The following is a 17,876-nucleotide window of genomic DNA, read 5'->3' on the forward strand; positions in this document are numbered from 1 at the left end:
ACCTGAACGTTGCGGTTGAGGCTGATGGCGGGGTAGTACATGCCCTCCAGTGTGTTGAAGGCAACGGGTCCCTGTTGCTCATCATTAATCAAAAACAACAGAATCCCACGAGAGAAATCCAGCAGCACACCCACAGTCACTCCTTTACTTATTCCTCCATCCGTACTGGGAGAGAGAAGAGAAAGATAGAGAATGAATGAAAGATGATGCTTTAATCAAATAAGTTGCAAAACCTAAACCATGCACATAGACCCTTCCATTTGACACACATAAAACATACACAAAATAAACTAGGACTATCCAATAGTCATTTTATTCACAATTTTTAAATTAGCATTTCTTTTAATTATATTACATAATTTAGCCTTTTAACTGTACTGATTCTTTCACCACTCTTTGCTGCATTGTGAATAATATGAACCAACAGCAGGTGCAGTAGTGTATCGATGGTTTTATTGTTTATTTGTACATGCCTTGCTTGATGATAAAGTGTGTATTTATTGTTTAAATGCTCTCTCCTATTCAGAGAAAACTATAAGAAAGCCATTTATAGGCTGATTTCCTGAAGATCAAAAGTGTAAACAATGTGGCTCTGTGGCACTATCACAACATTTCTCTTTTTTGTTTTAACATCCAGACTAGCTCGACATAGCAACATTGGGTCAACCAATGGTGTGACTTTGGGGCGGGACTATCTGTTTGTGTGACTAATGAAAGACGGGGGAGTGTTTGGGAAACCTGTTTGAAAACAGATATTATTTTGCAATTCGGTTTGGTGATGCTAGTGACAGAAACTAAACACGTCACCTTGGGATGGACTTTAAAGACACATAGGGCTCTATTTTCATGAGTGCACAAAGTGCAGCGCTATGCACAACAACCGTGCACAATGTCTTATTCAATTTTCATGAGAGCGCTAATTCTAAGTGCAGTTTTCGTACCAGTGCAAAGCACAAGTGGCTGTGGGTGGGAGTGTTTGTGCTATCTGTGGGTGTATTGTATGGTAATGAAGTGCCACAAAGCGCAATTTGCTATGTTCTTCAGAAATAGGTCATTCCGCTAAGGCATTTCAAAACCACGTCTTATTTCAGCGCAAAGTTTTAACTCAGTTCCTGCATTTACATTTTGGAGATTCCACCAGCAGGTGGTAATAAAGTTCATGTCCAAACTCTGAACTCAGTGGAACATGAAATCAAGTCCTGACTTTTATGAAACAAAAAATTATGAGATTTGTGTTAAACTATCTATATGTCATGGTTTATTTTTCAGTCGTTATTATTATGTTTATATTTACAATTGTATTTATGATCTAATTTGTATTGTTATTTTTCCACCTGTTGTCGTAGAGTGATTTTTAAGTCACTGCAAAAGGGGCTGGAAGACGATGGAGAAAGTAAAATGTTAATTATGATTTTATTGACCATTTCGTTATTTTGATTTTTGTGACGAGGAGGAGGGCGGGGACTACGCACGCCCGGCCCCCAATCGGGGTAATCAGCTGAGGAGAGGGATAAGTGCAGCGGAATGTGGCAGTTCGGGAGAGAGAGAGAGAGCAGAGAGAGGAATAACCTGGATCACCGGCACCCAGATACACTGTCACCCGGCCCTCAGCCACTCCCCAACCTCTGGCAGACGACAGCCACTCCTACCCGGGTGGACTGGAGCAAGTCCTCTGACCCCTGGCGGATGGAACGCCCCTCCGTGTTTTGGTGGCCGGTAGAGAGCCCCTCCTTCCATGGCAGCGACTCCACCTTTCCAGGTGGCCGGCAGCGAGCCCCTCCTCCCATCGCAGATGGTGGCCATTCCTCCGCGTCCAGGCGGCCGGCAGTGACTCCTCCGTCCCCTGGCGGACGGCCGCAGCTGCTCCTTTGGGTTGGCTGGTAGTGGCGAGGACTCCACGACAGTGCATCCCTCCTTCCCGGGTTTCGGCACCAATGTAACAAGGTTGACATGGGAAAGGAGGAGACGGGAACCGGCTGAACCGTCAAAATAATAGTTAAATGAAAAACTTAAACAAAAACACACAGAACACAAATGCACACACTGCAGCCGAGTGTGGCTCTCTCTCTCCCGAACTGCCGCATTCTGCTGCACTTATCCCTCTCCTCAGCTGATTAGCCCGACTGGGGGCCAGGCTTGCGTAGTCACGGCCTGGCCCCGTCCCTCCTCCTCGTCACAATTATATTTTCATTTAGTTTGAATTTTAATTTAGAAATATTTTTGTTTAATTTTTTAGTTTTCAATAAATACATTTAATTTGTCAAAATCAACAGGTAGAAATGATGTACGTGCTGATATAATCACTGTTAACACTAGCCATGATGTGTGTCATACTTACATTCTCTATAATTTAACATTCAAATTCTGATGAGAATCACATTTTCCATGCGTATAAAAGGAGCGTGTCACTGTGATAGAAATACTGTATGCCTGACATTCATCAAGGTTTATTCATCAATTCACAAAAGAACATAATTTCTAATTATTTCTAAGTAATTTCTAATATTCTTCTAATTCACTGCATACAGTCCATTTACGCTGCCAACTTCTTATGAATGTGCTTATATATGAATGTGCTTGTGGAATGTACTATATAATGGGACACAGACAGTGCAATAACCGGAGAAGAACCTCTGAATTAAATTACACTTGACCAAGCCCATTAGCGCATTGCGCATGCGATTTCACCAAGCCCAGTTGCGCCTAGACTATAGCGCATGCTTGCACGAAAATACCAAAAGTTCATGGCCATGCCCACTGACTTTGCACATAACTTATGGTATAGCGCTGCGCTTAACGCTAGTGCTCTTAAAATAGGGTTAATCATTAATCTTACAGTTCATACACAATCCTTTAGTTTCAAACATTGCCCACCAACATCTACTCAGTTTATTTACATAAAAAAAAGACTTGTACTACACATTGACAACTAATATTGGCATTATATTCATGCTATATAGCCAGAGGGGAACTGGCTGACCCAGCTGAGCCTGGTTTCTCCCAAGGTTATTTTTCTCCATAACTCACATCTTATGGAGTTTTGTGTTCCATGCCACAGTCGCCTTTGGCTTGCTCACTGGGGGCCTAAAGACAATAATTTTTAAAGCATGATTTTCAATTGTGTTATTCATTTAAACCGCACAATGAGGACTTTAAGACATCACAGCATCATTTTCTGTTACAGCATTATTTTCTGTAAAGCTGCTTTGAAACTATGTGTGTTGTGAAAAGCGCTATACAAATAAAATGACCTTGTCCTGTAAAATGTCCTGTAAGAAAAAAGTGTGGGACAGTCTCTGACTCTAAAGCCTAGAGCTGTTACAGAAACTGTAAGTTCTCAGGACACCTATTTCAGAGACATTTGTCAGGTAGCAGGGATATCTCATATGTGTTATTCCAAATAAAAATAATTAAAAAAAAACACTAATTTAATGTTCAGACCCAACTGTTAGAAGATTCTAAGACAACCTAGGCTCAACTAAAGGAGACACTGAAGGTATGGGAGAGTTTCCAAAAAAAACAAAAAAAAAAAGAAAGAAAGAAAAGAAAGAAAGAAAACAATAGTGTATTGTTCACAGTGACTGTGTGGGAGAAGGTGTTATTGCTATATTGCCATCTAACGCTGTAAATATAGTGTGATCTATGAAACTGTATTTGCTATGCTCAAAAGCCATGAAAGCTCTTCACTCTTGGTGATCTGCACTTTTCATTGAGTGTCAGTGGGTGTATGTCTGCATTAGGAGTGTTTTAAACAGAAAAATCATGTTCGCTTGATTCATCTATAGACAACATTGGCACCTTGGCGTAATATAGCACGACTTTTACAATTTTATATGTACAGTGCATTCAGAAATTATTCAGACCCCTTTATTTTTTCACATTTTGTTATGTTGCAGCCTTATGCTAAAATGTTTAAATTATTATTTTCACATCAATCTACACTCCATACCCCATAATGACAAAGAAAAAACCAGATTTTTGATAACTTTGCAAATTTATTAAAAAGAAAAAACTGAAATATCACACTGACATAAGTATTCAGACCCTTTGCTATGACACTTGTAATTTTGCTCAGGTGTGTCCCATTCTCTGGATCATTTTTGAGATGTTTCTATACTTTGATTGGACTTGGTGGCAAATTCAATTGATTGGACATGATTTGGAAAGGCACACATCTGTCTATATACAGTAAGGTCTCATAGCTGAAAATGCATATCAGAGCAAAAACCAAGCCATGAGGTCAAAGGAACTGCCTGCAGAACTCAGAGACAGGACTGTGTCGAGGCACTGATCTAGGGAAGGCTACAAACACATTTCAGCTGAATTGAAGGTTCCAAAGAGCACAGTGGCCTCCATAATTCTTAAAAGGAAGAAGTTTGGAACAACCAGGATTCTTCCTAGAGCTGGCTGCCTGGCCAAACTGAGCAATCAGGGGAGAAGGGCCTTGGTAAGAGAGGTAACCAAGAACCAGATGGTCACTCTGGTTGAGCTCCAGAGATCATATGTGGAGATGGGAGAAACTTGCAGAAGGACAACCATCACTGCAACACTCCACCGATCTGGGCTTTATGGCAGAATGGCCAGACGGAAGCCTCTCCTCAGTGCAAGACATGAAAGCCTGCTTGGAATTTGCAAAAAAGCACCTAAAGGACTCTCAGACTGTGAGAAACAAGATTCTCTGGTCTGATAAAATGAAGATTGAACTGTTTGGCCTCAATTCCAAGCATCATGACTGGAGGAAACCAGGCACCGCTCATCACCTGCGCAATACCATCCCAGCGGTGAAGAATGGTGGTGGTAGCATCATGCTATGGGGGTGTTTTTCCATGGCAGGGACTGGGGGACTGGTCAGGGTTGAAGGAAAACTGAATTAAATGCAAAATACAGAGATATCCTTAAGGAAGACCTCAGACTGGGCTGAAGGTTCACCTTCCAACAGGACAATGACCCTAAGCACACAGCCAAGACAATGCAAGAGTGGCTTAGAGACAACTCTGTGAATGTCCTTGACTGGCCCAGCCAGAGCCCGAACTTGAATCCAATCGAACATCTCTGGTGAGACCTGAAAATGGCTGTCCACCAACAGTCCCCATCCAACCTGACAGAGCTTGAGAGGATCTGCAGAGAAGAATGGCAGAAAATCCCCAAATCCAGGTGTGCAAAGCTTGTCGCATCATACCCAATAAGACTTGGGGCTGTAATTGCTGCCAAAAGTGCTTCAACTAAGTACTGAGTTAAGGGTCTGAATACTTAAGTCAGTGTGATATTTCAGTTTTTTCTTTTTAGTAAAGTTATTAAAAATCTGGTTTTTGCCTTGTCATTATAGGGTATGGAGTGTAGATTGATGTAAAAAAATATATTTAAAGCATTTTAGCATAAGGCTGCAACATAACAAAATGTGAAAAAAATAAAGGGGTCTGAATACTTTCTGAATGCACTGTGTATATATATATATATATATATATATATATATATATATATATATATATATATATATATGTTATATTTAATTATATACTGTACTGTGCAAAAGTTTTAGGTACTTGTGAAAAATGTTGCATAGTGAGGATGTATTAAAAAATAATGCCATAAATAATTTTCATTTATCAATTAAAGTCATAAAAAGTCCAGTAAACATAAAAAAGCTAAATCAATATTTGGTGTGACAACCTTTGCCTTCAGAATAGCACCAATTCTGCTAGGTACACCTGGACACAGTTTTTCTTGGTTGTTGACAGATAGAATGTTCCAAGCTTCTTGTAGAACTTGCCACAGTTCTTCTATCTATTTAGGCTGTCTCAATTGCTTCTGTCTCTTCATGTAATCCCAGACTGACTCAATAATGATGTTGAGTTCCGGGCTCTGTGGGGACATACCATCTGTTGTAGGGCTCCTTGTTCTTCATCTATTCAATTCTATTTGCAAAGGGAATGTTGAAATCTAAAATTGATATTTCCTACTGATACACTAAAAGCAGAATATATATAAAATAACCATTTTAAGACAAATGTTTTTGTGCAAAATATAATGCACCTAAGACTTTTGCACAGTACTGTTTATATACTGTACATATAATCATATATAACTTTTACCATTATTTATGCAATCTTTGAAGAGTCTCTGTGACTAAATTCTACTACAACAACAATCAGTGCATAAAAGTGATTTAAATAATAAAACTGGCTTCATTTGAGATTTAAATAGTATGTACTTTGTAACCAAGGGCAACAGTGAACATTTGTTTCGGGTCAATAGTCAGTTAGTCGAGCTTTTTCAATTATTTATTAATAATAATAATTAGAATAGTTTTATTTATATAGCACCTTTCTAAAACCCAAGGTCGCTTTACAGAATTAGCAAAACAAAGCACAAGTAAATACACAAACATAAATACACAGCATAAGGAACATGATATAATAAAAAGCAAGATAATCAAAGTAATTATCACTCATGAACTAGAAGCTTGAAAGTAACACACAGAAAAAATATGTGTTTTGAGCATTGTTTTGAAATCAGATGGAGAGGGTTCAGCCCGGAAATTTGGAGGGAGTGAGTTCCAAAGTCTAGGGCAGCCACACTAAAAGACATAGTACCAATGGATGCAAGTCTAAATTTTGGGACAGCATCAGAGGACCTCAGAGAATTTACTGGAGAGTAAACTTGGAGTAGCTCAATTAGATATTGAGGGGCGAGATTATTAAGAGTTTTGTAGGAGAGCATGAGGATCTTATACTGTATCTGGTAAGTGACAGGCAGCCAGTGTAGGTGCTGAGGAATAGGAGTAATGTGTTCAGATTTTTTTGGGGAGTGTAATAAGACGAGCTGCAGAGTTTTGCATATATTGTAAACGTTTGAGTGTTTTTGCAGATTGCCAATGTAAATCAAGTTATAATAATCCAATCTTGATGTAACAAAGGCATGAATTACTGTTTCAGAATCCTTACGGTTTAAAGTTGAGTGAATATGAGAGATGTTACGGAGGTAAAAGAAAGCCGTTTTTACAATCATTCTAACAAGTCCAGAGTTAGTGCTGAATAAATATCACTAGAAGGTTTTAAACTGTGGTTGAGGGCATGATGAAATCACCATCAAGGTCTAGTGTAATGCTTGTATATTTGAAAATGAGTGACTTTGGACCAGTCAGAAAAACCTCAGTTTTATCAGAGTTAAATTTAAAGGGATAGTTCACTCAAAAATGATATTTCTCTTATCATTTACTCCCAAGATGTGTATGATTATTTTCTTTAGCAGAACAGAAACATAAAAATATTTTAAGAAAAATATCTCAGCTCTGTAGGTCCGTACAATGCAAGTGAATGGTGATCAATCCTGTATAGCTCCAAAAATCACAAAGGAAACATAGAAGTAATCCATATGACTCCAGTGTTTAAATCCATGTTTTCAGAAGTGATATAATAGGTGTGGGTGAGAAACAGAACAATATTTAAGTCCTTTTTTACTCTAAATTTCCACTTTAACTTTCACATGTGAAAGTGAAAGTGGAGATTTAAAGTTAAAAAAGGACTTAAATGTTCATCTGTTTCTCACCCATATCTATTATATCGCTCCTGAAGATATGGATTTAACCACTGGAGTCGTATGGATTACTTTTATGGTACCTTTATGTGATTTTTGAAGCTACAAAGGTCTGATCACCATTCACTTGAATTGTATGGACCTACAGAGCTAAGATATTCTTCTAAAAATCTTTGTTTGTGTTCTTCAGAAGAAAGATATTCATACACATCTGGGATGGCATGAGGGTGAGAATTTTCATTTTTGGATGAACTATCCCATTAAGGTGATTTGACTTCAATGCTTCAGCTCATGAATGCAGGTAGAATGTACTTGAGGAGGAAAAACAGAGTTGACAGGAGTGCAAATGTAGATCTGAGTGTCATCAGCGTATCATTTAACCCAATTAATTTTATTACGAAGAGATTAGACCGAGGACTGAATGTACCCCTGAATGTACCGTTGCAGTTATAGGATTGTGTTTGTGATAAACAACAAATTGTCACCTAAATTGCCTACCTAAATTAGTTAGGTAGGAAGTGAACCAGTTCAAAGCTGTGCCAGTGATACCTATTTCTGAAAGACGGGAAAGTAGGATGTGGTGAGAAACAGTGTCAAATGCAGAGCTAAGTTCAAGAAGGATCAGAATATCAAGTGCACTGGAATCAGTTGATCAGGAGATAATTTGGAACACTAAGTAATGCAGTTTATGTACTGGTATGTGGATGGAAACCAGAATAGAAAGGTTCACAAAGACAGTTGGCAGATAGATGAACTTGCAGCTAAGAGGCAACAACTCTTTCTAATGCCTTAGACAGGAAAGGGAGGTAAGTGATGGGTCTATACCTCTTCATAGCTAATGGATCTGTACTAGGTTTCTTGAGGACAGGGGTAACAGCAGCAATCTTAGGTTGTAGTGGATTTATTTTTATGATTTTTGATATATACAGCTGAAGTCAGAAGTTTACATACACCTTATCCAAATACATTTAAACTCAGTTTTTCAAAATTCCTGACATTTAATCGTAGAAAACATTAGGTCTTAGGTCAGTTAGGATCACTACTTTATTTGAAGAATGTGAAATGTCAGAATAATAGTTGAGAGAATTATATATTTCAGCTTTTATTTCTTTCATCACATTCCCAGTGGGTCAGAAGTTTACATACACTTTGTTAGTATTTGGTAGCATTGCCTTTAAATTGTTTAACTTAGGTCAAACGTTTTGAGTAGCCTTCCACAAGCTTTTCACAATAAGTTGCTGGAATTTTGGCCCTTCCTCGAGACAGAACTGGTGTAACTGTTGTGGAGTCAGGTTTGTAGGCCTCCTTGCTCGCACACGCTTTTTCAGTTCTGCCCACAAATTTTCTATCAGACTGAGGTCAGGGCTTTGTGATGGCCACTCCAATACCTTGGCTTTGTTGTCCTTTAGCCATTTTTCCACAACTTTGAAGGTATGCTTGGGGTAATTGTCCATTTGGAAGACCCATTTGTGACCGAGCTTTAACTTCCTGGCTGATGTCTTGAGATGTTGCTTTAATATATCCACATAATTTTCATTCCTCATGATGCCACCTATTTTGTGAAGTGCACCAGTCCCTCCTGCAGCAAACCACCCCCACCCCCATGCTTCACGTTTGGGATGGTGTTCTTCAGCTTGCAAACCTCACCCTTTTTCCTCCACACATAACAATGGTCATTATGGCCAAACAGTTCAATTTTTGTTTCATTAGACCAGAGGACATTTCTCCAAAAAGTAAGATCTTTGTCCCCATGTGCACTTGCAAACTGTAGTCTGGCTTTTTTATGGCAGTTTTGGAGCAGTGGATTCTTCCTTTCTGAGCAGCCTTTCAGGTTATGTCGATATAGGACTCGTTTTACTGTGGATATAGATACTTGTCTACCTGTTTCCTCCAGCATCTTCACAAGGTCCTTTGCTGTTGTTCTGGGATTGATTTGCACTTTTCGCACCAAACTACATTCATCTCCAGGAGACAGATTGCGTCTCCTTCCTGAGCGGTATGATGGCTGCGTGGTCCCATGGTGTTTATACTTGCGTACTATTGTTTGTACAGTTGAACGTGGTACCTTCAGGTGTTTGGAAATTGCTCCTAAGGATGAACCAGACTTGTGGATGTCCACAATTTTTTCCCTAAGGTCTTGGCTGATTTCTTTTGATTTTCCCCATGATGTCAAGCAAAGAGGCACTGAGTTTGAAGGTAGACCTTAAAATACATCCACAGGTACACCTCCAATTCAGTAAACCTCTTATCAGAAGATGCTAATTGTCTAAAGGCTTGACATCATTTTCTGGAATTTTCCAAGCTGCTTAAAGGCACAGTTAACTGGGGTCTGGGTAGCTCAGTGGTAAAATACGCTGGCTACCACCCCTGGAGTTCGCTAGTTCGAATCCCAGGGCGTGCTGAGTGACTCCAGCTAGGTCTCCTAAGCAACCAAATTGGCCCGGTTGCTAGGGAGGGTAGAGTCACATGGGGTAACCTCGTGGTCGCTATAATGTGGTTTGTTCTCGGTGGGGTGCATGGTGAATTGAGCGCGGATGCTGCGGTGGATGGCGTGAAGCCTCCACACACGCTATGTCTCCGTGGCAACAAGCCACGTGATAAGATGCGCGGGTTGACTGTCTCAGACGCGGAGGCAACTGGGATTCGTCCTCCGCCACCCGGACTGAGGCAAATCACTATGCAACCACCAGAACTTAGAATGCATTGGGAATTGGGCATTCCAAATTGGGAGAAAAAGGGGGAAAAATCCACCCCAAAAAAAAGGCACAGTTAACTTAGTGTATGTAAACTTCTGACCTACTGGAATTGTGATAAAGGCAATTAAAAATAAACAATCTGTCTGTAAACAATTGTTGGAAAAAGCAGACATCCTAAACGACTTGCCAAATCTATAGTTTGCTAATATTAAATCTGTGGAGTGGTTAAAAAATGTGTTTTAATGACTTCAACCTAAGAGTATGTAAACTTCTGACTTCAACTGTATATATATATATATATATATATATATATATATATATATATATATATATATATATATATATATACACACTGTATATACAATATACTGTATATGGTTAATAAATCAATTTAATTCATTCAAATAATTTGATTACTTTTTTGACATTTTGCTTTTTTTTAAATCATGTGGAATGTGGTCTTTAAATACTAAATTATTGGCAATTGTTACATGACATGTACTGAAAAGTAATTGTGTAAACGGCTGTTCACTCAGGATGTGTACTTGCATTCAGTCTGTGCCATTTGTCAATTGTTTGTCTATGTACACATGCATCAGATGGATCTTTTTGGCCATTGTTTTTCCACATCTCATTCCATAAGTGCCAAATTTTTAAGACTGTGTCAAAAGTAATTAAACTTTGACAAAATGCGTATCAAGACCCATGTTTTGCTCCATTCCATTGCTCACCATCTAGCTGTTCTGAACGCAAGAACGCAACCAGTGTAAATGGCCTTGCATAGAAAAATAATCATAAAATCAACTGAAGAAGCTTCAATACACAATCATGCACAGACACATAGTTATCCGTACCGGTTGGTGTGTGAGTTGTTATGCATGAACCAGGAGCGGTTGTTGTCCACATACATGGCCCAGGCTTTATCATCCTTCCCCAGCATCATGTCCTTCATCACATCAACCCGCGCAATTCCAAACGCAGGGTCAGGGTGGTTGTCATAGCGATCGATTGTCATCTCCCAGTAGTGCACACCACGAGAGAATCCTGTGTTGCCCATGACGACACGGTCATCGTAGCTGTTACACGTCACCGTGAGGTTGTCGTTGGATAAAATGATGTCAGGGTGGGCTGATGCAGGGTCAAAGGTGAACCAGGCAACTGCAAAGTGAACACATACACAGCAATGAAGATTAAGCTTAGAGAAAGAATGAAAATCCAGATGTGTTAAAGTGACAGTTGCAGAACAGAGACACTGCAAATCCAACTTGCAAACATACACTTGTCCTCTCTAATGGCCTGTTTTCACCTGTTATTAAAGAAATAATTCTCTCATCATTGACACCCTCATACAATCCCAGATGTGTATGACTTTCTTTCTTCTGGAGAACACAAAAGAAGATTTTTAGAAGAATATCTCAACTCTGTATGTCCATACAATGGAAGTGAATGGTGACCAACATTTTGAAGCTCCAAAAAGCACATAAAGGCAGCATAAAAGTAATCCATATGACTCCAGTGCTTAATCCATGTCTTGAAGCAATCCAATTGGTTGTGGGTGAGAACAGACCAAAAATAACTCCTTTTCCACTATAAATTGTGGCATCAGTAGTCTACTTGGGGATCATGATTTAAAGCTCGATTAGTGCAATCTAGTGCTCTGTGCATGCGTCAAGCCCTAGGAAGTGTAATCAATGTTGAAATCATGATTGTGCCTAGAGACTGCAATGGCAAGATGTATAATGAAAAATAAGTTACATTTTGGTCTGTTCTCAACTAAAATAGCTTCAGAAGATACGGATTAATCCACTGGAGTAATATGGATTACTTTTATGCTCCCTTTATGTGCTTTGTGGAGCTTCAAAGTTCTGGTCACCATTCATTTTTGAATTTATTCCTTATTACCAACAGAGATGAAATATTCATCTAAAAATCTTTGTTTTTTCAGCAGAAAAAAGAAAGTCACATACACATCTGGGATAGCATGAGGGTGAGTAAATTACATTTTTGGGTGAACTACTCCTTTAACACCTTTCTCAAGTGGTCCAATCACAAGTGGACAGTGCTAAATACATGTGTAAACATGGTCTACAACATTTTGTATTCTGATCACTCCAACACATTTGGAGTTAGATAGAAATGCATGTGATCACATCACATTTGTAGTGTAAACAGTAATGTATCCTGATGCATCCCAGACAACTGTGAAGGATTGACTTCTCACAATGTACATGAACTATGGCGCTAAACCAAGAGTCTAAGCTTTAAACGAAAACTTTAAACGAAAGGCTGATTGAAAGCCCATTTATATAGGTACATACTTCACCTTCAGTATGCTGTATGCAGTCATTGATATAGATAATTCACTTTAGATAAAAGCTAATTAACAAATGTATATCTTGTGAAGCACACACACCTTAAGTTAATTTAATACAGGTACTTGACTATAATAACTATGAGCATTCCACTCTAAACCTCTTTTAGTGATATTAAAATTCAAGCAGGCTATTTTTGCAAGCAACATGCACTTTCCTGTGTTTTTGAATACTTTTTTGTGCTATGATAAAATCCGATCACAAGTGGTCACAGGAGATGCATTTGAGGCGCATGTTATTTTCAGGTGTAAATGCAAATGTGTCTTGGCTGGCCACGTGTGACTGTACCACCTGAGACAGATGTTAATACCAGGTGTAAACAGGACCTAACACACATGCTCACATACTCACAAACAAACATAATGCAGGCTGTCAGGAAAGGGTACATGAGGTTAAAATAATGATGATGATGTTCAGAGATTTAGGCATTCATACCTGCAGCCAGAATTGTATTATCATATGAAGGTAGACTCACTGAAATGAAGAGATAGAAAGAGGGGAAAAAAAACGAGAAAAGGTGGATAGAAAAAGAAAAGGCAGTGCAAAAGGCAGAGAAAAGGAAAAGACAGAAATATAGAGGTGTAGAAGGATATAAAAAAAGGGAGTAAAAGAATTGGTACTGAAAGGAGGGAAAGCAGCAGAACAAGGAAGCTGGATTTAATCAGTGCTCGAAAATAATCAACATTTATAGAGTCTTTACTATCATTTACATCAACAACTATATTAATTTATATTAGTATCCAAAATACAAAGGAGTTCATTAAAACATCACTGCAACAGACTTTCAATGTGACATCACTATATTGACATCACTAATAATAATAGTCTGCTGTATTATTTTGCACTGACATGCTCAAGCTTCCCAGTGTAAAGAGTGATAGCATTCAATAGTAAGGTCTTACTCTCGGATGTCTGCATAACAAGTGTTTTGCTGTACTGGCCGACACCACTGGAGTTAAATGCTTTAACACGAGACTTATAAGTGCTGTTGAAGTGCAGACCGTCCACTGTGCAGATCGTCTCTATACCAACATATACTTCCTGTGGAGAACACCCTTCAGTTAGTAAACACACATACGTAACTTCCTGTAGAATACAAACATTTTAGTGGTAAACAAGTCAATTTAATTGGTCTATACAAGACTTTTCACCATGCATCACTTAATCAGCTATGTTTAGAATGGAATACTATTGTGCTGCTTACTGCACAATACTGTATATACAAGAAGTAGACCGATAGTTGCTTTTTGGAACTATCGGATATCGGCAAAAATAAATGCCGATAGTTGCAGATAGAATAAAAAAGAAAAAACGTTCACATTCCTCTGTGGCCAATGCTGGTATAATCTACAGTTAGAACGGCTTAGTTCTACAGTATAACAGTGGTGTAATATTTAATATTATATTATATAATAGTTTAATATTCCTCATTAAACCTCTAGTGAATATAAAATATGTTAAAATATTAAAGCTTTAAAAGCTTCATTTGGTTAATACCAGAGACTGTTTAGCAGAGACGGGCTACTTTTATTCAAATAAATGGGGGTAATTGGAACGCCCAACCAAGGGCATAGATTTGGCTTGAACATTGGGGGGGTTGTAATGTGAATCATTTACATGTTTCCATTGATCATGGTATAAATAATGGGGGGTACAATTTATGATACCAGTGTTTTCAGATTTTACTGCGGATTTAAAATATGCTCTTTGATCATAATCTTGACCAACCGTTTTTTAGATTTCGGTGTTCCCCAATTCAAGTAGATGGGAGCTGCACTGGCATGACTGGAAATAGCCTCCCGGGAGCGTTCCAAACATGGCCGACAGTGGACTGACTTGCTAGGAAGACTTTGTTAATACTTAACATAGAGCACTGTAACAGGGCCAAGTCTCCGTCATTTCAAAATAAGAGTCCTGGGCGTGTTTTATTAAAAGTTTATAGTTAAAAGCCCCATGTTATGCACCAAATCTTAATTTTCTGGTTATCATTGGGATTTTGGTTGAACAATAAACTGCATCTGGGATTTTATTCATTTGTGACTCTTGGAGCCTCTGTGTCTGCGGCTGTCATGGTAAGGAAAAAAAATTAGTTTTTTAAATATTCTATTAATCGATTTTAAAAACTATTGGCTGATTAATCTGTTATCAGCCTTTTCCTCCACCTTGGTTATAGGTATTGGCTAAATCTACTGTCTGTCAACCTCTAGTATATACTGTCTACTGCATACCTAGGAATTTGAAAAATAGTATGCATTAGTATTCTCCATTGTACTACATTGTTGTCACGTGACCTCTCAACTCCAGTTATTTCACATAAATGCTGTTATTACACATTTTTTATTCCATTTTGTGGAAATTGTGTTTAATTTTTTTGCAGTCCAATTAAAAAATGAGTCAAGAAGAGATATTATTTCAGGTTCATTGGTGACACTTGAAATGGAAGGCCATTTTTGGTTGCATTGTATTGTAAGATATACAGTGTGCACATTTTGTCAAATATAGAGGGTCATCCAGAAAATTTGGATACTATACATGGTGTACATACTAAAATTGCACAAATAATATGAGTGGTATGGTAGTATGCTATTCCGAACATAGCCATGACATCCTGTAGAATAAACACTATAATTAGTAAACTCTCATCACTTCCTAAGGATTGCACACTTCAGTTAGTCCATATAGAGGATTAACTAAATAGTTGGGTTAAGTTATTGCTGATGAATATTTTGAGGAAACACACCATGAAGCTGTTGCTCATAACCTGTCAGACTCTGAGAAAATGGAGCAAATATGAGAACCCATGAACCTGGCTTTCTAAAATAAGAGCTTGGCCTGTTTAGAGGGCGGTTGAGTGTGTGTGTCTATGTGTGGGTGACAATGTGTGTATCTGAGAGAGGGTGTGTTATTATGGCCCTGTATAAACTTCGTATTAACATCTGTCTCAAGCGATCCGATCTCAATGGGACAGTGACCAAATAAAATATTTTAGTGTAGATTAAAGACGCATGTAAATACCAGGTGTAAATGGCAATCTGTCTCGGCTGACCACTTGTGATGGATCACCTAAGACAGATGTTAACATCAGGTGTAAACTGGGCCAAAGAGTGACGGACAGTGAGTGTACAGTAAAGAGTGTAAGACATTGGAAATGTATGCATGTGTTTGTGATTGTGTAAGTATGTTTGTGGGTGCAGTGGTACTCTTATATAAATAGAATACTGCAGTGAGAGACATGAATCATCTCCAACAGTGTGTGCCTCTCGTCATGCACACAAATGAAAGTTACTCATTGTGACTGCCCACAGACAAATGACAAAACAGTGTTCAACAAAATTTGCCATTTAAAACAGCACACACTGATATTGGATGAATATGCACTAGCACTCATGTTTCTGTGTATGTGTGCATATACACATGAACAATGTTCCTTCTCATTTTTTTCTTGCTGAGTAAAACCTATTTCTGTTAGGCAGTCCCATACAGTGTTGACTGTGCCATTCTTTATAAAAGAATGCCATTCCAAGAATGCTACTGTGCAATTAAAAAAACAACAACAACAAAACAAACTAACGCAGAACAGTTCATGACAATATTAGAAATCTTTGAAGGTGCTTTTTCATTTTATACAGTAACTAAAAACATAGAAAATAAAAATAAATACTGTATATAGGTAACACTTTATTTTGATGGACCCAAGTAGATATTTAACTGACTATAAGTGACTTATCAACTGACTTGCTATAGCTAGTAAACAGTGTTTCAACAAACATTCAGTAGACTTTCAGTAGCCTGTATATAGATCTTTATTAATGACCTTTTAATGAACTGATGTTCTCAACAATAATGTAAGTAGGTCATTAATAGAGATCTATATACAGGCTACTGAAAGTCTACTGAATTTTTGTTAAATATCTACTTGGGATCATCAAAATAAAGTGTTACCTGTATATATAGCAAATATTTAGGCTAAATGTGTCATTATGATATTTTTTTCTAGAGACATTAATGTTATGTTTTTTTGTCCTCTTGTTTTCTTGAGGTAACTCGAGAAAAACTCAAGATAACTTGTTTTGTTGAGATAACTTCTGTTATGTCGAGAAGAATACAGCCCAAAAAAATATAGTATGCGGTCTTTGTATCAAGCATTTAATCAGTGCTGCGTATTTCTGCACTAGATTTCTCATAGTTTCGTTCTATACTGAAATAGAGTTTGTACAGAAATGGAAAGAACTGGGCAATCAATTTTACTCTTAATAAAGAAATCTTTAGCTTTTGCCAGACTTATTGGGTGGGGGGGGGGGGGGTATTTTTATGGGGTACTGAGTAGTGTAAAGGGTATTTTTATGGACAGTGTAAAGTATAGACAGGACAGTAGAGGTGAGAGTGGGGAGAATGTGACAGGACATAACTCAGGTCAGACTCAAACCTGGGTCCCTGTGAACCAACATCTCTTTCATGTCCTGAGCATGTGCACAGCCCACTGAGCCATAACTCTGATATCCCCACACAATTTTTAATTAAGTTACGGACAAACTTTTTTGTGGTCTGTGCTGGAACAATATCACACATGCAGCTTAGAAATAGTCCAGAGAATAAATAGTCCAGAGAATGCAATTAGCACAGAGAAACCCAACAAGACTAATACTACAATACACAAAAGAGAAGGCTCATGTCTTGTTTAAAGCTGTATGTATGCAACACTCACTCTAAACTGGCCTCCATTCCCATCATCCAATTCTAAAATGTATCCATCCACAACGATGGTGGAGAGGGGTGGCTGCTTCCACGACAGAGTCGCACTGTTGGTTTGAGTACAGCAGTCCTCTAACTGAAGAATAGGAGCAGCCGGTACTATACATACACAAAACCACAAACATAAAAACAGACAGACAGGGTTATTTTGAGTCCAGTATTCTTTCTTACTGTGTCATTATGGAAGGGCATGCAACAATGAAACACACCCTTACCCTTCATCTGGACAAAGTCTAACTGGTGTATGGTCTGTAGCAGGGGTCCACTGTCCAGTGTCAGGTCAAAGTCACTGCTCATGCGAGGGGTCAGAGAGCCCTTCCCCCATTGATTCTCTGTCATATGGACCCTTCTTATGAGAGCATCTGAGATCTACACGCACACACACACACACACAGTGATTCAGAATATATTACACTGCATAATGTTAAATTAATGAAGTGTTGCCATTATGTAAATGTATGTATGTATGACCTTATGTTAATTTGAGTCCCCAGGGCAAGAAACATTTTGAGATCACAAA

At 38.4% G+C, this 17,876-nt stretch overlaps 1 protein-coding gene across 2 annotated transcripts in view; it reads right to left on the reverse strand.

The window, feature by feature from the left end:
- LOC127414214 (E3 ubiquitin-protein ligase TRIM9-like) overlaps positions 1-17,876 on the reverse strand; it is a 47,962-nt gene that overhangs the window by 4,411 nt on the left and 25,675 nt on the right. Inside the window, exons 5-10 of one of the 2 annotated variants that reach the window (XM_051652078.1) lie at positions 17,572-17,725; positions 17,310-17,455; positions 13,507-13,645; positions 11,087-11,390; positions 3,028-3,084; positions 3-165 (exon numbers count right to left, since the gene is read on the reverse strand). In XM_051652078.1, the coding sequence (XP_051508038.1) occupies positions 3-165; positions 3,028-3,084; positions 11,087-11,390; positions 13,507-13,645; positions 17,310-17,455; positions 17,572-17,725 (963 nt within the window). The remainder of the gene's footprint in view (positions 1-2; positions 166-3,027; positions 3,085-11,086; positions 11,391-13,506; positions 13,646-17,309; positions 17,456-17,571; positions 17,726-17,876) is intronic. The other variant, XM_051652079.1, reaches the window with a different exon arrangement.

This window comes from Myxocyprinus asiaticus, chromosome 23 (assembly GCF_019703515.2).
Source record: "Myxocyprinus asiaticus isolate MX2 ecotype Aquarium Trade chromosome 23, UBuf_Myxa_2, whole genome shotgun sequence".
NCBI classification, from domain to species: domain Eukaryota; kingdom Metazoa; phylum Chordata; class Actinopteri; order Cypriniformes; family Catostomidae; genus Myxocyprinus; species Myxocyprinus asiaticus.